Here is a 23090-nt window from a genome sequence, read left to right on the forward strand (position 1 = left end):
TTTTTTTTTTTTTTTTTTTGGTGGGCGAAGCGAAACCGGTATGTATTGACTATTCGCCGGAGTGGATTGTTCAAGGTGAGCATCTTGGCTGCCAAGCCGATCGAGAGAGGTCAAGCTCTCCCCTTTCTACACCACACTCGCCTCCATGCCCAAACTTTTTCAGGAATTTCCTTGATGGCTCAGCACTGGCATGATCCCAAGATGCCCATACATCCGTCCGAAAGCATGGGCCTCAAAGACCCGCTGCATGCCGATAAACTCCGGCCTGGACCGCCTTTGCCAACTACCGCTGACCCCTCCTCTCTCGTTGCTCGATCTGATTAGGTTCGAATTGCCCCACCACAACCCAAACTATGATTAATATTCACCAGCACAAGAAAGTGCGTGGGTGACCTCGACCTTATTCTTGGTGAACCTGGAATCGTTTGAAGATCGACTGGGATAGTTTTAGCATTGAGTAAACGCAAGGACTTGGAATTTCAAAACGACTGAAGATAACCTCTTGCCATGTTACTCCTCTCGCCGCTCTTCTTGGCAGGCGCATCCGCCTTCCTGGTGGCGGCATACCTCCTCCGCTGCCTGTTCTCCCCGCTTGCAAAGGTGCCTGGACCGAAGATAACGCTCTTCACGTCGGTTATTCTCAAATGGAACGAGTTGAATGCCAATAGACGAGGGTACATTCATGACCTTCATGTGCAATATGGCCCGGTCGTGCGAATTGGCCCGAATGAGGTGTCGTTCTCGTCTCCGGAGGCGGTGAGGGAAATATACTGCTCCGGTGGCAGTGGTTACGATAAAACCGAATTCTATGACCTCTTCAAATTATACGGAAGAAGGTAGTTTTTGGCTACTTTGCGGAAGCTGAAATGGCCACTTGCTGACAGCTCACAGGACCATGTTCACGACTCTGGGGAAAACCGACGTTAGAAAAGCCCTCTCCTGTTCCCGATTCCCACTTCTTACTGCTGACGAGCCGCGACACATAGCACGCTAAACGCAGGAGGATCCTCGCCGATCGTTATGCGAACAGTAACGTCATGCGCCCGATATCGATGTCGGGTATCCAAGAACGCGCGAGGTCTTTTGTCCAACTCTGTGAAGAATCGGTTGGCCGTAGCCTCGATATCTTTGTAAGTGAAATAAATTGTTCTCCATTCTCCATTCTGTCTCCTATAGTATGTTCCCATCGCTCATCTTTTACCTATTCAGATGTGTGAGCCTAATCCTCCCCATTTCATCCTGGGAGAGTCTTAAATGTAACGGGGAGTCTAGGCTTGCATTCATATGCTTGTGACTGCGTGACACATCACCTCTTCCACCCATATGGAACGGATTGTCTCAAAGACAAAGCAGACGCCGAGATGATGCATCAAGTGGCGTCAGATGATAGCTTGCAAAGTGCGTACAAACCCAGACCATCCTATTTTCACAGTTCGCGTGATTTCGACGAGGTGTGTGTGAAGCTGATAGACGTTTTCTTGTCCTTAGACCGGTTGATCGAGTTCTACAGCCCAACGGCACACAAACTTGTGGCGAAAGTATTGTACTTTTTCGCCAAACCGCGAGAGACACCGTTGGCAGACGAGTTTGTGCTGAAGGCGAGTAAACAAACTGACCCGGCAAACTTTACGCTGTTGAAGAGAATGCTAGAAAAGTCTGAGCTCGATTCTATGGACATGGCTGCAGAGTGTCTCGACCACATGGCTGCGGGAATTGATACCACCGGTGACGCCCTATGCTTCTTGATGTGGGAGATATCCCAGCCCAAGTCGTTTCATGTCCAGGAGAAGCTCCAGAAGGAACTCCTGGAGAAAGCTGGCGAGCCGCTGGATAAGCTGCCTTACCTTGAAGCCGTGATATGGGAGGGACTACGATGCTTCCCTGCCATTCCCATGTCCCTCCCGAGATACGTCCCAGCTGGAGGAAGGGTTATCGACGGATACATGTTCCCGGAACACACGATGGTTAGCGCCCAGGCGTATTCTATTCACCGACTTAATGAGGATGTGTTTCCCCAGCCCGAAAAGTTCGATCCGGAGAGATGGCTCGATGTCGACGGCGATGCCGAGCGAAAGAGACTGCAGTTTGCATTTTCCACTGGAGGAAGAGGTTGCGTCGGGAAGCAGTTGAGTTCGCCTCCGGTCTCGGACCCCGCTTCGCTGAAGTGATGACGCTAACGACTGTGTGGCATCTCGTAGTCTTGCGCTCCTCGAGATGAAAACGCTACTCAAGGAGGTATATTCGCGGTACACAACCACGCCGGATCTGTCAGCGAAGAGTGCGGATATGGAAATGTCGGATCAACTGATATCAAGCCGGCCAGCTGGTCAGAGGTGTTTACTGAGATTTGAGCAAATCAAGCAGGTTGCATAACGTTAAATGTGGGACTAGATCAGATGTATTTTTGGTAGACGAGAAGGTTGTTCGACGGCGTCTAAAGGTCAGGGTCTACATCACATGCTATAACACAGGTAAAGGGGAGCCTGGTGGCTTTTTCCAGCTCTGATTCGTACTTAGGCCATCTCGCAACTGCCTTGGAAAGAACTGTTCGAGCCATGGAAATAATTGAAGCTGTTGCAGCCAAGCACAACTGACAGTGAGCCCTGAGTGCCATCAATGGGTCGGTCCCCCACGTTTGTGAGAATCGCTCAAGTGAGGTAAGCCGTCAACTGAGCCACAACTTCCTCTTTCAGCCAACTAAGAGAACGGGGCAACATGGGGACTGCGACGGCGTAATATAAACTAGTCAGTGCCGTAAGTTCCGCGACATGAAATCTTTCCCAAGCTTCAACGGGGCCTGACGAAACGGGTCAATTGATGGAAAGAAGGCCCAAGGATGACGGGATGTGGAGCCTATGTATCTGTACATTGTCCCACTCAAGTATGCGAAACTGCAAACCTCCAAAAAGCACGTGTTAGGTAACTGGTTCGTTAGGTTGGGCAATGCGGATGCGGGGATCGAGGGGAGCATTTTGCTGAGAACGAGATGACCGTGTCCTCCTCTTTCATCATTTATATTCTGATTTTAAAATAAAAAAAATTCAAATCTATGAGACTCACAGTGTTAGAGAAACCGGTCGATGAATCAATATCTTTCATCTAACGTCGTGCAACAAAATCTTGCCACCGTTTTCAGTCAGAGCGAGGACAATGGAGCTTAAACTTAACTAATGTCTTACTTTACGGGAGGGAGACCAGCAAGATTGGGACAACGATTGCGTATTTGAAGATCACAACTTACTTGTGATGCAATACATTGTGCCTCGAGGTCTGAAGTTGGGGTTCGGTTCTGCCCTGAGAAGTTGGTTTCAACTTTTGTGGTGAAGTCAGTCTGCCAAGTCACACTTGGATATTCCTAAGTCACTGTACTTGTCCACCACTCTTCTTCGACCGTACTTCGCCCGTGTACACTACATCAACCAGTCCTATGAGGCCACTAGCAAATTCTTGCCAGTCCACACTTTCCCTCCCTTCGTGTACTTCTGGGCAGGAGTATAAAGCGAATGGTGTACTGTACTTCGTGCTTGTAGTGTTTTTAGTGGATTAGTGTACACTACCACCAGTGGGGTTTGCCTGAAATACTTGGTTAAAAAAATTTCCATGCGCACCTTTTGCCTTCCTTCCCTCTCGCCCCAACCCAACTTTTTTCCGCCTTATTTATTTCCTGTCAACTCCCACACTTTTACTCTTTCTCCACCTTCTAAATTTTCATCCCCCAAAAATTCTCTTGCGATCTTCGTCCAAGAACATCGCCTGCTAGTTTCGATCTCTTTCCTGTTTGTTCGTCGACCTCTCCGAGACACGATTTCATTGAGCGCCGATACAATCCCCCAACTCCTGAGGAAAACTCCATTCCGAATCTCTACGCCTCCTCTAACAAGACCTCGACTTCCAACCCAAAGCCCGTCGGCTTCACCTCCATCGTCGGCTCCGCCATCAACCTAGCACATACTCCGGTGCCCTGATATTCGTGTCGATCGGATACTGATCTCAATTGTCCGCGAAATCACTCGCCGCTGATTCATCCCTGCGCCATCGTCGCAAACCGCCTACTCATACACGGGTCTAGTTCAAAAGCATACAGAGTTTATGTATCAGCACGACAAGATTCCTGTCTTTCGACGCCGTTCCATCACCAGACTGCGACATTCTCGCATATCAAGAAAGCCTAGTAGTCCTGACAAATCTGTCGGTTGAAGCCTGCTCCAACAGAGTTCATGCCTACCCATCAGAACAAGCCTTTTCTCTATTTACCCTATGATCATCACTATTCTTGTTGAGCCCTAAACTCCGCTCTTCTCAACTCAAGTCATCATTCCGACCCTCGCGTCCAGCTCTTCACCCTCTCGAGACTTCTTCATGTCACCTTTATCGTCACTCTAGCTCCAGTGACTCCAACTGCTGCCGACTTCTTCAGCCTGCCGAACCTGCCAGCGCCATTTCGTGCCTTCACATCTGACTGACCGCCGAGTCCTTTCGTCTACCTGCCAAGCAGTTCCATCTTCTATTACCGGAACCAAATCCTCCAACAAACAACACCGCAATCATGTCTCTCATCAACGTCCGTCGCGATGTTAGCGATGCTTTCTATCGCTACAAGATGGAACGGCTCCAGACCAAGATTGAAGGCAAAGGTAATGGCATCAAGACCGTTATTGTCAACCTGAGCAGCGTCGCCCAGTCGCTCTCCCGACCTGGTTCTTATCTTATCAAGTACTTCGGCTTCGAGCTTGGTGCCCAAACCAACATTGATCCCCCCGACGATCGATGGATCATCAACGGTGCCCACGAAGCCAGCAAGCTCCAGGACCATCTCGACGGATTCATCTCCAAGTTCGTCCTGTGCAAGAAGTGCAAGAACCCCGAGACCGATGTAGTCATCAAGGATGACCGCATCCTTCTTGACTGCAAGGCCTGCGGTCAGCGGAGCGATGTTGACCTCCGACTCAAGCTCAGTGGTTTCATTTTGAAGAACCAACCTAAGAAGGGCAAGAAGGACAAGGCTGAGCGAAAGGCTGCCCGGAAGGCTAAGCAGCAACAGCTTCATCAGCAGCAAAATGGCAACGGCCACCTAGAGAACGGCCATCATGGCAGCGGTGCCGAGGATGTGTCTGATGGATCCGGAAGCGGTGACAAGACCCCCTCCCCCGCCGCCGAGGCCGGCAGTGATGATGAATTCGAGAAAGTGAAGGCGGATGCCTTCGAAGCGGCCGAAGAGGCCGAGTCCAAGGATGACGAGTGGGCTGTCGACATGAGCGAGGCCGCGGTTAAGGCTCGCCAGGCTTCGCTGCCTGACGAGTTCAAGCAGAAGCTCTCGTTCGGTGCAGACGAAGACGAAGATGGCGAGGGTGGCGGCAATAGCGTGTACGACCAGTTGGGAACCTGGGTCCAGGACCAGATTGCCGAGAAGGGCAGCGCCGACGCTGTCGACTCGGTCGACATCTACATCAAGGCGAAGGAGCTCGGTATTGAGAGCAAACATCGTACTCTTCTCGTTCTTGTCCAGACCATTTTCGACACGGATAAGATTTGCACCCAGATTCCCAAGCGTGCCCCTATGCTCAAGAGACTGGTCACTTCCGAGCGACACGAGCGCGCTCTGCTCGGAGGCACCGAGCGCTTCATTGGACTCAACGGCAAGGACCATCCCGACCTGTATCAGCAGGTTGTCAAGATCTTGCAGCTCTACTACCACTTCGACCTCATTAGCGAGGAGGTCGTTACAAAGTGGGGCACCAAGGCTAGCAAGAAGTACATCGACTTGGCCACCTCCAAGAAGGTTCGCAAGGCCGCCGAGCCCTTCCTCACTTGGCTTGCCGAAGCTGAGGAGGAGGATTCGGATGATGATTAATTCCGCCCCGACCGGAAGTAACCGTCCGCATCGACCATTCGCCTATAAACCGGCGTGTTTGTTGTTGGGACGGCTCCTCCGATTACTCTCTCTTAAGCGGATCTCTCTTTCGGCTCTATTCTTTATCTTTTTTTTTCTTCTAGTTTTAACCACACCGCGTCTACTTCGTTGGTTATTACTGATCGGGTACGAAACAAATGGGAAGAAAAGCTGGTACATGTGTTTGCGCATTGGGAGAAAGGATCGGAGCGCTACAGAAAATTTCCATGGTTTACTTTTACTCTTCGCCTCTCACTGATCAACATCATTAGTCTGTACACTTAGTTCTGCAAAATCTACCTTGACTGTTCCTGTCTAGACTTGTTCTCGCACAGCACCTGATGTACGTAGATTGCAATGTGTTGTACCGTAGTATGGAGTGTCGATTAAGTTGGAATCATGTCACGCAAACGTGTTCACCTGGTCACGAACACGGAATATCAAATGACAACTTGGATTGTAATTTTAAACTCGACTGGCCGCGAAGGTCTCTCCAATAGCATGAATGTAGGAACTGAATGGCTCCTAATCATAGAGAAAACGCCAGGAGATATAAAACCACTCTTGATTTCTAACAACTCGCATCAAAAGAGAAGACTCTGGTCTCAGGGAAAGACTGAATGTATTCCCGACTGTCCACCTCTGATCTCCCCGCCTCATGTACACGGGGCAAGACTTTGACGAAAGACTCGTGTGTAGAGAATCAAAGAGGCGTAATAAGGAAGAAAAAGGAAACAACCTAAGAGTCAACTCGGCTGAAATGGAGTTGCAGAACGAGACAGGGGTCATGGACCGTTTGACTGACCGCCTGAAAAATGAATGTATCCGAACAGCTTAATACCGACATAAACTTTTTGTTCTTATTTTTGGGATTTTTTCCTCCCCTCGTTCTCCCTTGTGATTTTTGAGAAAGGACGGGTATAACATCTGATTTCCTCAAGGGATGGTGCGTCATAAGGGTTGGATGTCGAAATAGACTCGAAAGTCGACGGACAAGGTTGTGCATGTGCTTAAGACGGGATGAAGCGACAGGCCGTCCTCAACTGTGATGAGAAGAATTCGTCGTATTGTTCGACGGGTATAACATGTTTCAGAAACTCCTAAGCTGGAGCTTTATTTGAAGATTAGACACTTGGTCGGATTTGAACGAGAGACGGTGTATCGAGTAGCCCAAAGGTGGGCAAAGAGGAAACGAGGAAGAGACGATAGGGACGTTGTTGCAGGTAACCGGGACGGAATCAAGCACCTAAACGCCACCCTCAATCTTTCCAGAATGAATGAAAGGCTGATCGTGCCTCCTATTCGTTGCATCATAAATTCCAAACGCCGAACGCCAATATTTTCGAATGGACACATAGGGTCGGATGTTAGCGAGAGACGATGAGTGTCGAAAGAACTGCGGAGCAGTAAACCGAGGGCCAGAAGAAAAGAACCAACGTTTACCACTTCTCATCACCATCCTGCGACTGAGACATATGCTGGGCAGCGCTATGATCAGCCCACCTCACATTGTGGGTATCAGTCATGGGCGTATCATCCCACGATCCAGGCATGGTGCCCGGCGTTTCGTGCCTGTCGCCGTGACCACGACCCTTGCGCTTGCTACCGGAGCTAGTAGGCGTCCACTCTGGGGTGCTGTAGATGTTGTTCTCTAGGGGTGGACTTCCGTACCGAGTGGACGAACGCTGGCCCTTGTCGCTCCAACCGTCGTAGCGGGATGCGTTGTTCCAGATGTCCTGGGAGCCGGAACCGCTGTGCTTGCTGCCGGAGGCGTTGTCCCATCCCGAGGTGCTTCGTGTGTTCCAGTCATCCGTCTTCCAGTCATCTCTGCTGGTGTTGGAACTGTTCCAGTTTGTAGGTGTGGCATTGTTGCGGGTAGACCAGTCATCTTTGGTGCCAGCGGTGCTGTCGTTCCAGCCACGGGAACTACTCTTATCCCGGCCTGAATGGGAGGTGTCGTTATCCCAGACATGAGAGGTTCTGTGATGTCGGTCGGAATGGGAAGTATTATTATCCCAAGCGCCCGAGGTCTTGCTACCCCGGCCCGAATGGGAAGTGTTATCCCAGCCACCACCAGAGTTCTTGTTATCCCAACCTGAGTGGGAGGCGTTGTCAGCGTTCCAGCCGTCGTTGGCGGTGTCAGCAGGCCACTGTTGAGACTTGTGGGAGTCAGATCCCTTCTTCGAGCCCCAACCGCCTTGGCTACCGTTGTCGGTTCCTACACTGGATTTGGGAGGGGGGACGTCGCCCCACACGGGCGAGGTGCTACCTCTATCCTTGTTAGAACCGCTCCACTGGTTGGACTGTCGATCCATTCCCCAGAGATCCTGAGAGCCATCGTGTCGCTGCTTGTCATAATTGTACTTGGGTGACTTTTGGGGTCGGGACTGCTGCTGATGTCCCCTGTGTTGCTCACGGGGGTAAGACGGTCTGCGAGATTGTCCACGAGGATAGGGACCAGGTCGGGGGTACGAACTCAAGCGCGGGCCTTGGGGAGGAGGAGGCTGCGCCGGATGGGGACGGAAGCCGTGGTAATACGGGTTATTGAGAGGGTGAGGAACGCCGATGGGCATCTTTCGCAGCGAAGGGTCTCGACGGGGGTAGAGCTTGCCGGTGGGATTTCCGTAAACAGGTCCATGGTACACGCGGACGATGTTGTTTTGACCATCGACGAAAGCGTTGGGACGAGGATCCTCTGGACCCTCAACGGTGTGCTCGACTTGCATCACCTCAGCTTGGATGGGCCTAATCAGATTGGGCCGGCGTAGGCTTGGGCCGTCCATGGGCTCGGGGTACTTCATCCTGACCGGTGCACCACGGGTCGCACCAGTCGAGCTAGCGTCGAAAGGAATGGTGGGTCCATTATCAAAGGTTTGGTCCAACCGAGCCGACTTCTTGCTCTTCTTTTTGCTCTTCTTGTTCTTGCGGGGCTTCTTATTATGCTTGCGCTCCCAGTCACTCTCCTTGCCGGAGCTTGACGAATCCGAATCGTGCTCGGCGATGACCTTTCGTCGATGGCGAGAGCGGGAAGGCGACGGCGAGCGTGACTTTGATCGATGTCGGGTTCGCTCGCGGCTCCGGCTTCTCTCACGGCTTCGGCTTCTCTTGGACGACTTTCGCTTGGATGGCGACTCCTGGACCTTTTCCTCGTCCTCGGAATCGGAGAAGTCAGAAGAATCCGAGCGACCGGATGGAGACTCAGAAGACGAGGTAAAAATGGCCTTCTTCTTTTTCTTGTTCTTTCTCTTCTTCCTATTAACGGGGCTCGAAGGAGGCGAATAAATGGGCTCACTCTCGCTGTCGCTGTCGCTATCTGAAGAAGAAGGAGAAGTGGTCGGCGTTGAACGACTGCGTCGGCTCTTTAGCTTTCGGGCCTGTCGCGTCTTCTTGCGCGAACGAGATTCAGAGTACGAGTCGCTCTCATCTCCAGAATACACAGCAACGCTGCCATGGAACGAAACGGTTGAAGCATTCGAGCCCGTCTCGTCAGCAGAATCAGAAGACTCGCCTTCGTCTTCGTCACGAGAAACAACACGCCGAACCCATTCGTATCGGGTGGGACTAGTAGAAAACCGCGAGCCCTTCTTCATGGCTGACTTCAAAGGCTGTTGAAACCTGACCTTCTTAACGCTGGGTGGGGAGCCGGAATCGTCGCTTTGAAGTTTGGCCGTATCTGGGGCCTTGGAACCCGTGCGGGGATAGGTGACGGTTACAGAGTCGGTCTCGGACTCGTCGTCGGTGGTGACTTCGAGTTTGACGACACTCCTTTTGGTCGACTCTGGAAGGGGGGAGGCGGCGGGTTCTGCGTCTTCGCGCTCCGCCTGCTTGGCCTCGTCGCGGAGACGCTTCTGCTCGGCCTTGCGGATAGCATTGTCGATGGTTGTTCCAGCGGCCCACTCGCAGAAGAACGAGGGCTTGAAACTGCTGAAACCCGGTCCTCTACGGACCATTGTTTCGATTCTTTCGCTCGCTTTTGATGGAGCTTTTGATGGATTGATGGAAATGAGATGGAAAAAGGGTTGGTTTTGATGATGATGCTTGTGTGATGGTGTTTGAAGGGATAAAGAGGAAAGGTAGAAAAGGAAGCCATTCTTGCTTTTGTGCTCTGAGAAAAGTCTGGTCAGGGCCAGGCGACTAAGCGATAGTGAAGCTGTTCCTGGAAGCCCGCGATGGCAAGCTGGTGGTGAGGTGGGTGGTTTGTCGTCGTGATGGAAGTTGCAGTCTTGGGGGAGGAGGCAAGCCAAGAAGGAGCTGGCGATCTTGGTAGAGGGAGCATGTGCCACCACCCAAAGAGGTCTTGATAGACAATTTCTGTGGGTAAATAAAACTGTTAAGGCTTTACGAGATACTGTATTGCCTCAATATCAGTTCATTGAAGGACACTGTTAAGCATTGGGGAGGGAATGATTTAGATATCAAGATCTCTTCTTGAAACTCACGATAGCTTCAATTCTGCCCAGGCTCTCCAGCTTCAGATTTCAGATCAAAAGCCAGCTTCAAATATTAACAAGAAAACATTGCCCACCAACCAAAATGCCAAACATAAAGCTGCCTCCTCCAAAAACATGTTGTATAGATGCATCTCATAACTTTACAATAGGAAGAACAGGAATAATAGAAACGAAATGAAAACTAAAAAAAGAAAATAAATCCTCCGCCAATTCTAGAACCGCGATAAGAAGCCGCCAACATCTCCATGCACAATCACAGTTTGGCCATGATCTCCTTCTCCTCGGCCGCCCACCTCTCATTAATCTTCCCATTCTGCCAGTACTCCCAAGCTCCCTTGGCAGCGGCAAGAGGAGGACAAGCCAACAAGAGCCACGTCCACCAGCTCGGATTCGCCTTCTCCAGCTCCTTGATGGCCTCGTCGATGCTCTTCTGCAAGTCCTCCTTCGTCCCATCGTTCAAAACCACGATTCCCCGTCCGGGACCCCTCGCAATACATCTCTTCGCCTTGAGCCTCACATCCCCCTGGCTGCGTACCCGGTTCTCCGCATCCTCCCTCGTCAGATGCTTATCCCTGTCCATCAACCTCTGCATCTGGATCTCCGGGTCGGAAACCGCAACGACCATGACAACGCCGCAAAGCTTGTCCATCCCAGACTCGAAAAGCAGCGGTACGTCCAGGATGACAGCCCAATGACCCTTCACGTACGCCGCCAAAATCGCCTTGTACGTCTCCGTCCGTACGGCGGGGTGCACGATGCCGTTCAACACGCCGCGATCCTTCTTCCGCTCCTCGCTATCGCCGAAGACCCTCCTCCCCAGCGCGGGCCTGTTCAACGGCCTCCCCTTTCCGTCGGGTCCCTTCTCCGGCATGGTCTCCGACACGGGCACGAGCAGGTCCGGTGTCGTGGGGCCGAAGTACTTGACGATGGCTTCATAGCCCTTCGTGCCAGGTTCTACGACCCTGCGCGCTAGCACATCTGCGTCGATGATGGGGATAGAGTAGGGCGGTGCTCCAAGGATGGAGGATACCGTGGATTTGCCGGTCGCGATGGACCCTGTGAGGCCGATGAAGAGCATGTTTGGTGTTTTGGGGAGGGGATCTTGTCTTTCACTTGTTGGCTCGAGCTAGACTTTGGGTGGAATTTGAGTGGCAGAGGTATGAAAATAGATCCTATGAAAATAGATTCGCTTTCGCTTTCTTTTTTTTTTTTTTTTTTTTTTTTTTCTTCCTTTCTCTCTTCTTCTTATTTCAATCTTACCTCGTAAATAAACAGAAACAAGACATGAACTCAATTGAATCCCTTCCGAAAAGCGTCACGTCATTGCCTTAAATGTAGCTTGGGGAGGACAAACCAGGCAATTACAGGCTAGGAGCATTGCACGTGTTACAGAAATTGCTAGTGTGATTTTGCCCTTGAAGTTTTGCTTTTATCGGGATTAGTTTCTTACTGAGGACCGCTAAAATACCTCGGCATAATCCTTGGCGACAGCAAAAGATGCCGGCAGTGGCAAATCGGGACGGGGACGGGGGAAGCGAGATGATGCGCTACGATGCACTACGGATACGATACGGCTAGTAGGTGGGACCATGGAGCGGATAGAAACGATTAAAACTGTTATAACTAGATGTGGGACGAGCAGTTGATCTCTGCCTAATGGTCAAGAACCCGTTCACCAAGATGGGCAGCTGGATGCCTCTGATCGATCTAGGACAGATGAGGGACATTCCTCCCTAGTGCTCATCCGTTTGGGGTTTCCACATAGTTCATAACGCTTCATAAAAACTCTCGATTCCCTTTTCATCATACATTCATTCCTTATACCTCGTACCGAAATCTGGCAGGGTTCAAAAAAGGAAGAGAAAAAACTTCGAAAAATCAAAGCTCATCTGGTCGATCGCGGCCGCTTCGAGGGGGCCCCGGTGGCCTCAAACTACATGTTCCACGTAGGTTAGTTACTGTGCGAGACAGCTAACTGTAGACTTCGATGGCTATGAGACATACCTTTCTCCAGTTTAATGATGTTCACCGTCGAACCACTCAGTGTTTGTCGATCTCGGAAACCGTGAAGCGATGTGTGAACAAGACATCGAAAAGGAAGAATCTAGTTTCGGATGCGGATGGCGTAGAACATTCCCTCGGGGGTGATGTACCAGCGGATGTCCTTGCGCGACTTGTTGATGGCGAAGCGGGAACGAAGAGTCCAGCTACCATCAAGCTCGCGGCAGTAGTACATGCGGTTAGGATCCTCATCGGAGGGCTGGAAGTCCTCCGCCTCGAAATGGCCATGTCGCATGGTGCCATAGTTGCCGCAGCCATAGCCGGGGCCACCAGGCATGCCAACACCGAACGGGCCGTTGACATAAGGGGGAATACCACCCGTGCTGCATCCTCCCTGGTAAGGGGTGAAGGGGGGGACTACGCCGCCGCCACCAGGGACCAAATGGTGGTGGGCATAGAGGCCGCTGGGGAGGATATCAGGCTGAGGAGCGGCCGAGGGACCAGCTCCGACCTGCACCGGGATCGTGACAGGGACGGTAAAAGAAGGCGCCAAGCCGCCCTGAGCACCGGGGTGCAAAGTAACCTTGAGCAAAGAACTGGATGTTAGCACATTGTTGAGAAAAAAAAAAATAGAAGGAGCGAGGCATCAGATGATCGACAGGAAAGAGTCATCAAATGACCGTAACAAGGGGGGGGAGTAAAGAGATGGAGAAGAACTTGCATTGACGCCCTGAGCCGCTTGGACAGGGACACCTCGGAGGAAGGGCTGGCCCAGACCAGGCTGGTGCATCTGGGTGTAAACACCGCCCGGGTAGACACCCTGGCCATTGGGAGCGAGGTGGAAAGGACGAGCTCCAGCGTAGGCCTCGGCACTGGCCTCGTCACGTCGGAGGTAAAGGTTAGGCAGAGCCGCGAGAGTGATCTCGGGTGTGCGAGGGGGATACTCGGGGTATTGGAAGCGAACGCGAGGCATGTCTGGTTCAAAATGGATGTAACCGTCGGGAGCAGTATCAGGGATGCTAGAAGGCGAATTGCTGTTGCGGTCACGGTTGGTGGTGGTGTTGATGTGAGGGTGACGGTGAGGGTGACGGTGAGAGTGACGGTTTTGGTTTTGGTTTCTATTGTGGGAAGAACCAGCGGAAGAAGATGATTCACCAGCGCGGTGGGTTTCGCGTTGGGTTTCGCGTTGGCAATGGCGACGAGGAGGAGGGAAGGAGGGACCAGCACCGCGGATGAAAGTCCACCCTGCCGTGAAGCGTATGTCTCCATGGGGCTGATCAGATGTGTGCAGCACTGGGTCCTCCCACTCCTCGTCGGAAGCACTTTCCTCAGACTCGGACGAGGCCGAGCTGGGGGAGGTGGGCGGAACGAAAAATCTTCCGCGCCGCGCTCTGCCTTTCCCAAAGTTGGGTGGGCGCGGAGTGCCAGGACGACTTCCAGCCGGGCTTCCAGCTGGGCTGGCGACATACTCGCCGTCCAAACCGACGTTGGCATCCGCATCGGAGTCAATCGGCTAGACTCGTCCGAGCGGAATGCCATAGTCGGGCGATCCCTCTTCGTCTCGATTCTCGGACATCGCTTGCCGCGGTGTTCGGGCTCGTCGTCGCTTGCGAGTCCAATGCCTGTATTGATGGTATTGGGGCTTTTGGAGGCGAACAAAGGTGGAAGAGGAAGAAAGATCTGGGAACATTGCAAAAATTTCTTTCCCTTTGGGGATATTATGTTCTCGGGATGAAAAAGAGCGCTCTCGCGACTGTGGTGAAGCCTTTTTTGAAGCTATCGTGATGGTGATCGAGCGAAGGGAGCATAAAGTGGAAATTGACGACTCAACAGAACAGAAGTATGTGAGAAGCGAGTGTTGTCCTACTAGGGTGCCCCTGCCTTCAACTTTGAAGAGCCTTTGAAGAAACAAGACCAAGAAACAGAACGAACGAAACGGAAATGGAAATGTCAAAGGAACAAGGAAATCAAAGTAGAGTACCTAAGGAAACGTCCGACCTACCTGGGGATAACCAGCCGGGATCGGGACTCGAAACCTCCTCCTTCTCTCGCGTCTCAGGCCGCAGGATGCCAGCAAGCCGTCAAGGAGACCCATGGTAATATAGTTTTGTCCGGAACAAACAACAGTGATCAAAATGGATGGATCGACAGATTGCTATGGGTGGGAATGAAACAATGGAATCGTGGTAGAGGATGACGATAGTTAAGGATGAATGGGGAGGTCGACATTTACAGATGAATGGGGAAGTTGTGCGATTACGCGAGGCACGAAACACGAAGGTACAGTAGGAGATGAAAGGCCAACACACGAAAGTTGAGGAAGGAGGACTCTGGGGGGTTCGTGGTTATAACTTGGTCTCTGATTGAAAACTACCAAAACTGCCCGGGGATTGAACTCATGAAAACGATAACCTGAACGAGACCTCGAGAACGCGTCGATGCTTCTAGAGGCCTCAGTCTCAAAAGAAACAGAGATGTCCGTGCCTGCTACTGTCGAGATGGGAAATGCCTTGCCACTTCGATAGGCAACTTGCCCTCCAACACCGCGAGAGGGTCAAACAGAAACGAGTCTAATGGGGACTGGTTATGCATTAGACGACAGAAAAGTGCGCATGCTTGTCCTGATCTCACCCACGACCTTCCAACGGCACTGCAGCCAGAAACACCGGGGGGAGACTACAAGCCACTGCCCTGACCGGCATTTCCACCGACACGGTTGGGCTGGTACTTTTGTAACAAAAGGTCGCGGATAAGCTCGGATGCGCGCGAGGCATATAGGCCAAATCGGTGGGCATCGAGCTCGGTGGCCTGCGTAGTTAACAATGCACCCATTAGCTGCAACAAATCCAAACAGACATAGACTGGAAGAAAGTTAAAAAAAAAGAGGGAAAAAAGGACTTACTCGAACCAAAACAAGTGTGTGGCCCCGTAGGTAAATCTCCAACATGTGGCGGTGATACTCCACAACTCGATTCAGAGGCCAAAAGTGCTTACGCGCGAGCTGATCGAGGGGCTCATCGCCCTCCATATACGAGTACATCCACTGATTCTCGGTCGGATACAGGTGGACTAGAGCTCGTTGCTTCATATCAGACAGGGTCTGGATGACAGGCTCTGGGAGAGGAGCCTCGAGGGCCGCGCCAGAATCTAGCAACAAGTTGTAGAGATGCTCGTGATGTCCGTCAAGTTCGAGCCTGGAACGAGGAGGGTCATGATATTCATTCAAATAATCCAGGAAGTCCTGGTAACTTGTATCATGAGGGGAGAAGGAGTCATCTACCACCTGTGCGGATGGAGGACCAATCGCGTACCCGTGAATCGCCATCATGGTAGGCTTGCTGGAGAAGATTTTGAAGTGGAAATCAAGAAAGTCATGCTCGAGGACATCGATATCATCTGGCGCCCAGATGAGCCGATCCGTCATCATCATGGACGTCTGTGGCAACGAATTCGGTTAGCTCCGAAATAGAAGGGCTTTGTGGGCATGCTCCTCACCATGTGTATCAGCTCCGTGAGATTGATTTCCGCCGGCTCCGGGTATCCGACCTGAACGGTGGAACTGATAACACCATTGACCAATGATGCGGGCTCCGCCCGAGTCATTCGCTCCTGATACAAAGCGATACTATCAAGAATGAAATTCTTGGGGATATCAAGCACGGGGCCTGCATCGTCGTTTACCTGAATGATCGTGGCTTCGTTGAGGCGAGTCACAGCCCCTTGAATATAGTCAAGGCAAAACGCGGAGATCGGGTTCGCAATGGCGGGTGGGATGGGCTCTGCATTCAAGAGAGCATCTCGACGACGCGCGACCTCCTTGCCCAATACGGTGTCTAGGTGTCCCGCCAGCTGCGCATGGTGTATCGGAAGGATATTCTGGTTGTGCGATTTGATGAGCAAGGGAATGAAAATCCTCTTGCGTCGGTGCGTGCGAACTACGCCGATGCAACCAAGGCGCTGCTCGAGACGAGCGGATACTAATCCATTCACGGTAAGATGCACCGCGGGCGCGTTGTCAAACTGCTCAGTCAAGACCTACTCTAGTGAGTAGAATAACCTAGCGCGATACTCGTCGGTGACATGCTTGACGAGAGTGTCGTAGAAAAGCATCTGATCGTCACGAATTTCCCCGAGGGGCTTCACCTTGACAGCAGGGAGAGACCTGTTGGTGGTCGATCCAGTAGGTACAGGGTGAGGACCGGGGGGTGTCACCCCTAGTCGAGGTTACCACGGTTAGCATATCCCGTGTTTTCTCGGGTGCAGACAATAAGAAGGGGCAGACCAAGTGAAAACAGAGTGCTTACCCTGGAGTGCCTTGAGAATGTCACGCCTGTATTTCTGGAAGACCTCGTCCTCCACCTCCATGAGGTCGTTGACGAAATCCATCGCTTTTGCAATACGCCAGAGTGCAGTAGAGAAAACTGTCATTCCCGGATTGATTAGGCTTGGCTCGACGGACGCCGCGTGCTAGGTCGAAGGGGAGGGCGTACCACACGGAACCCTCGATAGAGAGGATGCGAGTTCAGGAAACGATGTGATGCCAAATGGGCGTGAAAGGTATATATCTATAGACAGATATACGCGGAGGATAAAGCTTGACTTGGCTAACCAGGCTGCGCAAAGCCTGTGAGTGGAACTCAATCAAGGTCTGGGGAAAACGCGTCGGGATTGAGAATCGAGGATCTGAGAAACAGATGTCGAAGAAGCGCGAGGGAAAACAAAACAAGGTCTGGGAACAGGGTGGAGGTTTTTATACATAGGGCAAGGAGTGCACGACATAATCACAGAAAGGATATGGATGCTCAAGGGTTTCGCGAGACAGGGGAGGGGAGGGAGAGAGTGGGAGGCTGTTTTGGTGTGCAAAGACAGCAGGCTAACATGAAGACTAACACGAACAAACAATAGATCATGAGGGAGAAGGGGGCAGATAAAAGACAAAGACAACAAGGTGTTTCGTGTTGCAATCTCTATTTTTTTTGTTCCATTAGTAGGTACGTGTTAGTGCCCGAACGGAGCCGCCCCCGGTAATTTTTAAACAGATCCTTCAACGCCCACAGCCTATGCGGTCTAAGATGATACACAACCCAACGTAATGTACAAGATGACGGGAGTAGAGAGGATAAGAGAGAATGTAACTGCTTGCCGAATGTTGGCGCAGCGTGGGCCGTATTCCAAGATTGGGGGGTGCCAAAACGCACTCCGAGGTGAGAATAGAACCACCCTTTTGCGCTTGGAACCGAAACGTGTGACGGAGGGAAAGCCATCAATATTGATGTGTAAAATTATACGCCATGTTGCTTGGCTTTGATCACAGGGCCACTTCGGCCTTCTTCTCGTCTTCGGGGGAGAAGATTTGTCTCACGACCTAGAGTCGCACAGTTAGTGACACACAGTTCGACCAGCGTAGTGCAGGAGTGAATGCACTCAGTCAAGGAGTGAGGTGTAGACATACCGCCCAGCCAGCAGCGGCCGTACCGACGACAGCGCCAGAAACCAACATGGGCTTGATGCCCTTCGTGCTGCGGAACGCCATTCCGCTAAGAGCACCGGCAAGAACGACGTTCGCCGCATCATCCTTGCCCCGTAGATATCCGATGTAGGAGTTGATGAAGTTGTATCCAATCGCTATTACACCGCAAGAGTTTCCAAGGAAGGGACCTCGTCGCGTGACGGCGTTAAGGACTGAGTTGAGCCGCAACTTGGGAGGCTGGCCGTGGGATCTCCTCAAACCCTCTTGCAGACCCCACGCGCCTCCTATTCCTAGCGCGGTTACATATGTGACACCGGTACCGTAGCAAAGATCGTCGAAGAAACCTCGAGAAGGGACGACAGTGTGGCCCTCGGCAAGGGCAGTGTCATCCAACGAGAGGTACTCAATGGTATCCTTATCGAGACCAGCGAGAGGATGTAATGAAGAGGGGTCGGCAAAGGCGGATGGCTTGAGGAAGGCCTCGACACCCTGGCCTTCTGTAGGATCGAATGCCGCCGTCGTGGGATACGAGGGGGGTGGAGGTGTAGTGGTCTGGGATTGCGGCTTTGGCTGGGACTTGCGCCCCGTGAAGGTATCCCAGATCGAGGAGGACATGTTGGCTGAGGTTATATTAGGGTATAGTCTTTGGTGGGGTCAATGGGTACCTCTTGTCCGTCGTCGGGATCCTGCGAATGATGAGGGAAGAGCTCTGAAGCTTCAAATCTGCGTCGCGACGTGAGGTTCCCGGAGGCCGAAGGAAGGAAGGAAGAAAAAAAAGTTCTTTCAGCGAGTTGTACCGATAAACTTCCGTCATTGGCATTGGCCCGTGCATAGTGCAGCTGGCATGGAGTGTTCAGCATTGAACAAAATGGAGTGTTCCCGAATTTTCTTATGTAATCATATCCAGCCCCACCACTCGCGATCACCACAATATAAAAAAATTCAATCCGCCTCGAGGCTTTGGACTCTTTTTTCTTCCTTTTCTCTCTCATCATCAGTTGGGTTGGTTCTCGACATCGTCAAATGTTGAGTTCCAATTTAACCTATGGGGGCTCCACTACGGTGGCTTGCTGAGGGTAGTCTTCGGGGATATTTATCTTTCGACAATAGAGTCTCCCTCCGTTCCCGGCCTCCTCGAGAAAACGCCATGTGAACACTCTTCCTATTCAGCCATTGACGTCTGGTCTTCCCAGGTTCTTGACTGTGGGGTGGTCTCAACATACTTTCTGCGCAAATCACACTTTTATGGCTTCAGTTGCGTCGAGTGCTTGTTCCCGCCCCCTCCTGCGGAGGAGACGTAGGGGTCTGAGCTTTCGGAACTCGAGAACCTCGGACTTTGGAAAAGAGAATGCTACCTTGTGAGACGCGTGTTGCTATTGATTACTTACTAGGTAGTTGAAAGGGAGACGAGAAAGCGCGCTGATGCATGTGTCTAAACCTTTATATAAAGAACACGCGGAAGTAAAATTCGCAGAGCAACAAACATGTTACCGCCAGCACTTCGTCTTGTTGGGCTGCATTTTCGAGTTGTGGCATCTTCTTCATTGAGGCCCAAAGAACGGCCCGGCCGAGGCCGTAGATGATCCCGTTGTAACTGGCCGCTGGACTACTATGTTCGTTCCACTGCTCTTGTCTTGGGGAAGTCGTGCTTGCGAGGCTATATTTCGCCTCCCAGGGAAGGAGCTCGAGCTTAAGCCTCCTAATATCGCACGCACCTTGGGCGGAGCTTCTGTCGGAGGCCCGCTCGATGTAAAATGACATTTCCAACCTCCCTTTGTCCTCTCCACCTTTCTTTTCTTCGTCGCCGCTATAGGCATCGTGCGATTGGGGGCCTTTCTGAAAGCGAAGAGAAAGTCGAAGCTGCCAGAGTCGTTTCTGGCTGGTGTGATGTTCTTCCTGCGATAGCCGAAGCCGTCCATTAGCCTGGCCTTGTTTCGTCCGTATCATACTGATTCGATGGCTTGATCTCCTGGATTACTCGGTGCTGGAGCTGCGCAAAGAAGTCCTTATGTCTTTAGTGCTGCTGCCTTTTTTTGTACGATCAAAATCCAGGACCTTGCCTCGGAGAGTCTTGACTCCTAGATTTCAGTCTAGAAAGCTTGGCAGCCAGTGTTTGCCAAGCGGGCGACTATCTCCATTTCGACTCGCAATACGTGAAGCAAGGCCTCAAGGTTGGACATGGGTAGGGGCGCATCCTAACGCGCTTTGGGCAAAGACTCAATCAACCAAAAGCTTCTCCTGGGCCTTCGAGAGGCGCTGCTGAGGCTCGCCAGCCTCCCGATGGCTCTTTGAGCCAGCTTGGCGGCTATGAAGTGTGGTGCGTGGTATACCGAAGCGATGAGCCGTGGCGCGGAGCGCTTTGCCAGAAGAAAGCTCTAAGAGCGCTTTTTTCACGTCGTCCTCCGTGTATTTAGCCATGGCGATTTGATTGATCAAGTTATTTCTGAAGAAAAGGGTTAAAAGACAGTTGTTCGGTCTATTTTTTGTGTGGCCAATGTCGCTAGATGTGGTGGTTTGGGAACTAAACGAAACCGAATTGGGTGGCCGAAATGGGCGTTGGGAGACTTACTTATGTCTTTCGCATCACCTTTGCAACTTCTTCACCTCCCGAGTTGTCGGTGCAGCGCGCTCGGTGACCACGACTCGATGAGCTTCTACACGACCAATCACCAATGTTACCAGCGGTCCGGCTATCTAGGACTTGTCACTACGAAGGCAGAACAGATTCGGAAGTCCGCATCTAGTCGTATCTAGAGAAACAAATTTCAAGGCCATGGCAAGATCAATCACCGTTACCGTTTAGTTCAGTCAGAGCCCGGGAACTTTGACAATGAAAAATTGCCATTTAAATAACTATTCGAAAAGTCGGGTTAGGACGGCCGCACTTCAACTTGCCAGTGGAGAAATTATCATCACAGAGTGTGCAGGGAAGGGCTATTGATTCATCTATTGACTAACTCAACTCAGTACGCCAGGGCTGAAATTAAGCAAAAAGAACATTGAACTGTAACAATCTAGAAATAACGTAGTCCCGAATCCGTCACGTATGTAATCCTAAGCCTCGTTCACTCATGGCTCGCATAACCATCACAGATAGCAGCTATCAGCCTGTTCGCAATAGCCGTATGCGGAGGGAGAAGCAGAGTGGACTCCTTGTTCCCAGTGCCGTTGGCCGTATGTACGGTATCGAGACGAGTAGGCCTCTTGAGCGCCTGGCGAACTTCCTCCAATGGAATCCACTTTGCATCCTCCAGCTCAGGATCATGGCCAAGGTGAATATCCTCTCCATCAGGTAGCGCGGAAGCCACGGCGCCAATCATGAGACTCGCCGGGTACGGCCAAGGCTGGCTAGAATGCAGGACCACTCTTCCAACCTTGACACCACTCTCCTCCCATACTTCGCGGCGAACACCTTCTTCGACAGACTCGCCCGGTTCCAAGAACCCGGCAAGGGTACTGTAGAAGCCGGGTGGCCAGCGCTTTTGGCGACCGAGAAGCATTTTCTTGCCGTCAGCGGACACAACGGCTGCAATCATGGTCGGGTCTGACCGAGGGAAACTAATGTTGGTGATGCCGTTTCGCGTCGGGCAATCCTTTCGGGCTTGAGCAACGCCGGTGCCGTTACGATCCGTGGGAGGACAGACACGCTTATAACCCCCATAGATGGGCATGGTAGGGCAACCGCAACCGGCGCAAAACTGGTTTCGTAGGTTCCAATCCACTATACCCCTAGCCTGTCCGTACATGGCCGCTGTGTTGGAAGTTAGAATATAAAGTTAAAAATGGCAAGACGTCAAAGAAAAAAAATAAAGAGAAAAAAGACGTACCAAAGTGGGCATGGATGGTATTCTGCCTTGTTGCTCGCAGGAAAGTTGACCCATCTTGGGTGAGCCTGTCGACCAGGGTTCGCGCGACATCTGCAAATGAACCGCGCGGAGTGATATCGACAGCGAACCACGGGCGGCCTCGGAAGATACGATGTCGAAACTCGGACTCGGTATCCTCCCAAATTCCAAGAAAGATGATGAGGGGCTTAGTCACCGTGGAGTCAAATGCATTCACCAGATCCTTCTCAGACGAACCAAACGGATCAGGTCCCGTAATGGGAAGAACATCATCCCGACGAACAGCCTTGATGGTGGCCGAATCATGAACAAGAGGTGCAAAGTCATCAAGGACCATGAATTGTGCATCGGCAGAGGCGAACGCAGCAGAGAGAAAGCCGTGGTCCTCTCGGAGGAAGGAAACCCTGTTGAGGGGGCTCCCGGAATAATAGTTTGTTAGTCCCGGGCCGAATTTCTTGGACAGCGCCGAGCCATCATCGTCGTGCACCCGGGCGAGTATGGGATGTTCAGTGAGGTCAGCCATGCCGAAATATCTACCGACTGTCTCGTATTGGTATTAGGAGATGGAGACGGGAAAAGAAAATTAAGAGATCTGGCGGTGAAGGCTAGGAAAGAGAGGAGAGAGATGGACACTAGAATTTCTAGTCTGGGTCTGAACTATAGACTTGCCCCACGAGTCAACTTCCAAACGAGCCCTTCGAGTCTAACAAGATAGAATCTTTATTTTAGAGTATATCCTTTTGGACTTTCTGGAAATCGAGAAAATGAAAGTGATTGTGCGAGGATGAGAGCGAGGGGGATCAGCGTCGGACTTATGAGTCTTAGGGCAACCCGGTCAGAAAGGGCTGAGCAGGCCGAAGTGTCGGGGAGCAAGACGATATCGGCCACGTCAAACAATGGCAGTGCCCAATCCAGTGCCACTACCTGTGCTGTATGTGCTGTTTGCCAAAGAGCTGTGAGGCCCGATCCAGATTTTGAGATGTGGCGTTCGGCGTCCAGATGTTTATCGACGTTGTACAGATGCTGTTCTGTCCGAGGTATGACATGGCATTCTGTCCCTGGATCCAGCGAGTAAATAACCCAACAATTTGCCTCGACTATTGCAGAGGGGTAATTTCCTCGCTCCTCCCTCTAGCGCAATCATCTTTCGTCTTATGGTGGGCTCTTGATTAGAAACCCATCGGTTAGCAAATGACAGAAGCCGGAGGCTTCGGCCGGCACAAATGCTGATTCTGCGTAAGGGCTGTACTCAAGATGTACAATTCGGGGCATGTGAAGTCGCCTGGATTCATGGTAGCCGCAAGTATTGGCTCGGATCGGATTTTCGGAAAGATTCTCTCATCGACCATCAAGATTTGTTAATACTTCGTACATCAGAGGACACTCGAGTTGCGCTTGGGCGGCGTCGCCTGTGTGCCATTTCGAGTTAGACC

The 23090-nt window shown here is 51.7% G+C and overlaps 5 protein-coding genes and 3 pseudogenes across 5 annotated transcripts; 2 read left to right on the plus strand and 6 right to left on the minus strand.

The window, feature by feature from the left end:
• Nucleotides 1-507: 507 nt before the first annotated feature.
• SAPIO_CDS5663 (uncharacterized protein) lies at nucleotides 508-2168 on the plus strand (the record flags this gene model as incomplete). The annotated part of the gene is made up of 4 exons (XM_016787944.1): nucleotides 508-836; nucleotides 892-922; nucleotides 987-1134; nucleotides 1489-2168. 4 exons carry the CDS (start codon nucleotides 508-510, stop codon nucleotides 2166-2168), a joined length of 1188 nt encoding a protein of 395 aa, XP_016642259.1.
• Nucleotides 2169-4546: 2378 nt separating this feature from the next.
• Nucleotides 4547-5851, plus strand: SAPIO_CDS5664 (annotated as a pseudogene; the record flags this gene model as incomplete).
• Nucleotides 5852-7329: 1478 nt separating this feature from the next.
• SAPIO_CDS5665 lies at nucleotides 7330-9840 on the minus strand (annotated as a pseudogene; the record flags this gene model as incomplete).
• A 754-nt stretch (nucleotides 9841-10594) lies between these two features.
• On the minus strand, nucleotides 10595-11419 carry SAPIO_CDS5666 (annotated as a pseudogene; the record flags this gene model as incomplete).
• A 1026-nt stretch (nucleotides 11420-12445) lies between these two features.
• Nucleotides 12446-14437, minus strand: SAPIO_CDS5667 (uncharacterized protein; the record flags this gene model as incomplete). Its single annotated transcript, XM_016787945.1, has 4 exons — nucleotides 12446-12938; nucleotides 13023-13855; nucleotides 13917-13964; nucleotides 14345-14437. 4 exons carry the CDS (start codon nucleotides 14435-14437, stop codon nucleotides 12446-12448), a joined length of 1467 nt encoding a protein of 488 aa, XP_016642260.1.
• A 581-nt stretch (nucleotides 14438-15018) lies between these two features.
• SAPIO_CDS5668 (uncharacterized protein) lies at nucleotides 15019-16770 on the minus strand (the record flags this gene model as incomplete). Its single annotated transcript, XM_016787946.1, has 5 exons — nucleotides 15019-15150; nucleotides 15245-15778; nucleotides 15838-16377; nucleotides 16432-16556; nucleotides 16647-16770. The coding sequence occupies 5 exons, from the start codon at nucleotides 16768-16770 to the stop codon at nucleotides 15019-15021; spliced, it is 1455 nt and encodes a 484-aa protein (XP_016642261.1).
• Nucleotides 16771-17650: 880 nt separating this feature from the next.
• On the minus strand, nucleotides 17651-20230 carry SAPIO_CDS5669 (uncharacterized protein; the record flags this gene model as incomplete). Its single annotated transcript, XM_016787947.1, has 4 exons — nucleotides 17651-17707; nucleotides 17795-18432; nucleotides 19297-19648; nucleotides 20039-20230. 4 exons carry the CDS (start codon nucleotides 20228-20230, stop codon nucleotides 17651-17653), a joined length of 1239 nt encoding a protein of 412 aa, XP_016642262.1.
• Nucleotides 20231-20877: 647 nt separating this feature from the next.
• Nucleotides 20878-22180, minus strand: SAPIO_CDS5670 (Nadh pyrophosphatase; the record flags this gene model as incomplete). The annotated part of the gene is made up of 2 exons (XM_016787948.1): nucleotides 20878-21563; nucleotides 21640-22180. The coding sequence occupies 2 exons, from the start codon at nucleotides 22178-22180 to the stop codon at nucleotides 20878-20880; spliced, it is 1227 nt and encodes a 408-aa protein (XP_016642263.1).
• Between the last annotated feature and the right edge of the window lie 910 nt (nucleotides 22181-23090).

Source organism: Scedosporium apiospermum (assembly GCF_000732125.1).
Source record: "Scedosporium apiospermum strain IHEM 14462 chromosome Unknown SEQ_SAPIO_0099, whole genome shotgun sequence".
Taxonomy (NCBI): domain Eukaryota; kingdom Fungi; phylum Ascomycota; class Sordariomycetes; order Microascales; family Microascaceae; genus Scedosporium; species Scedosporium apiospermum.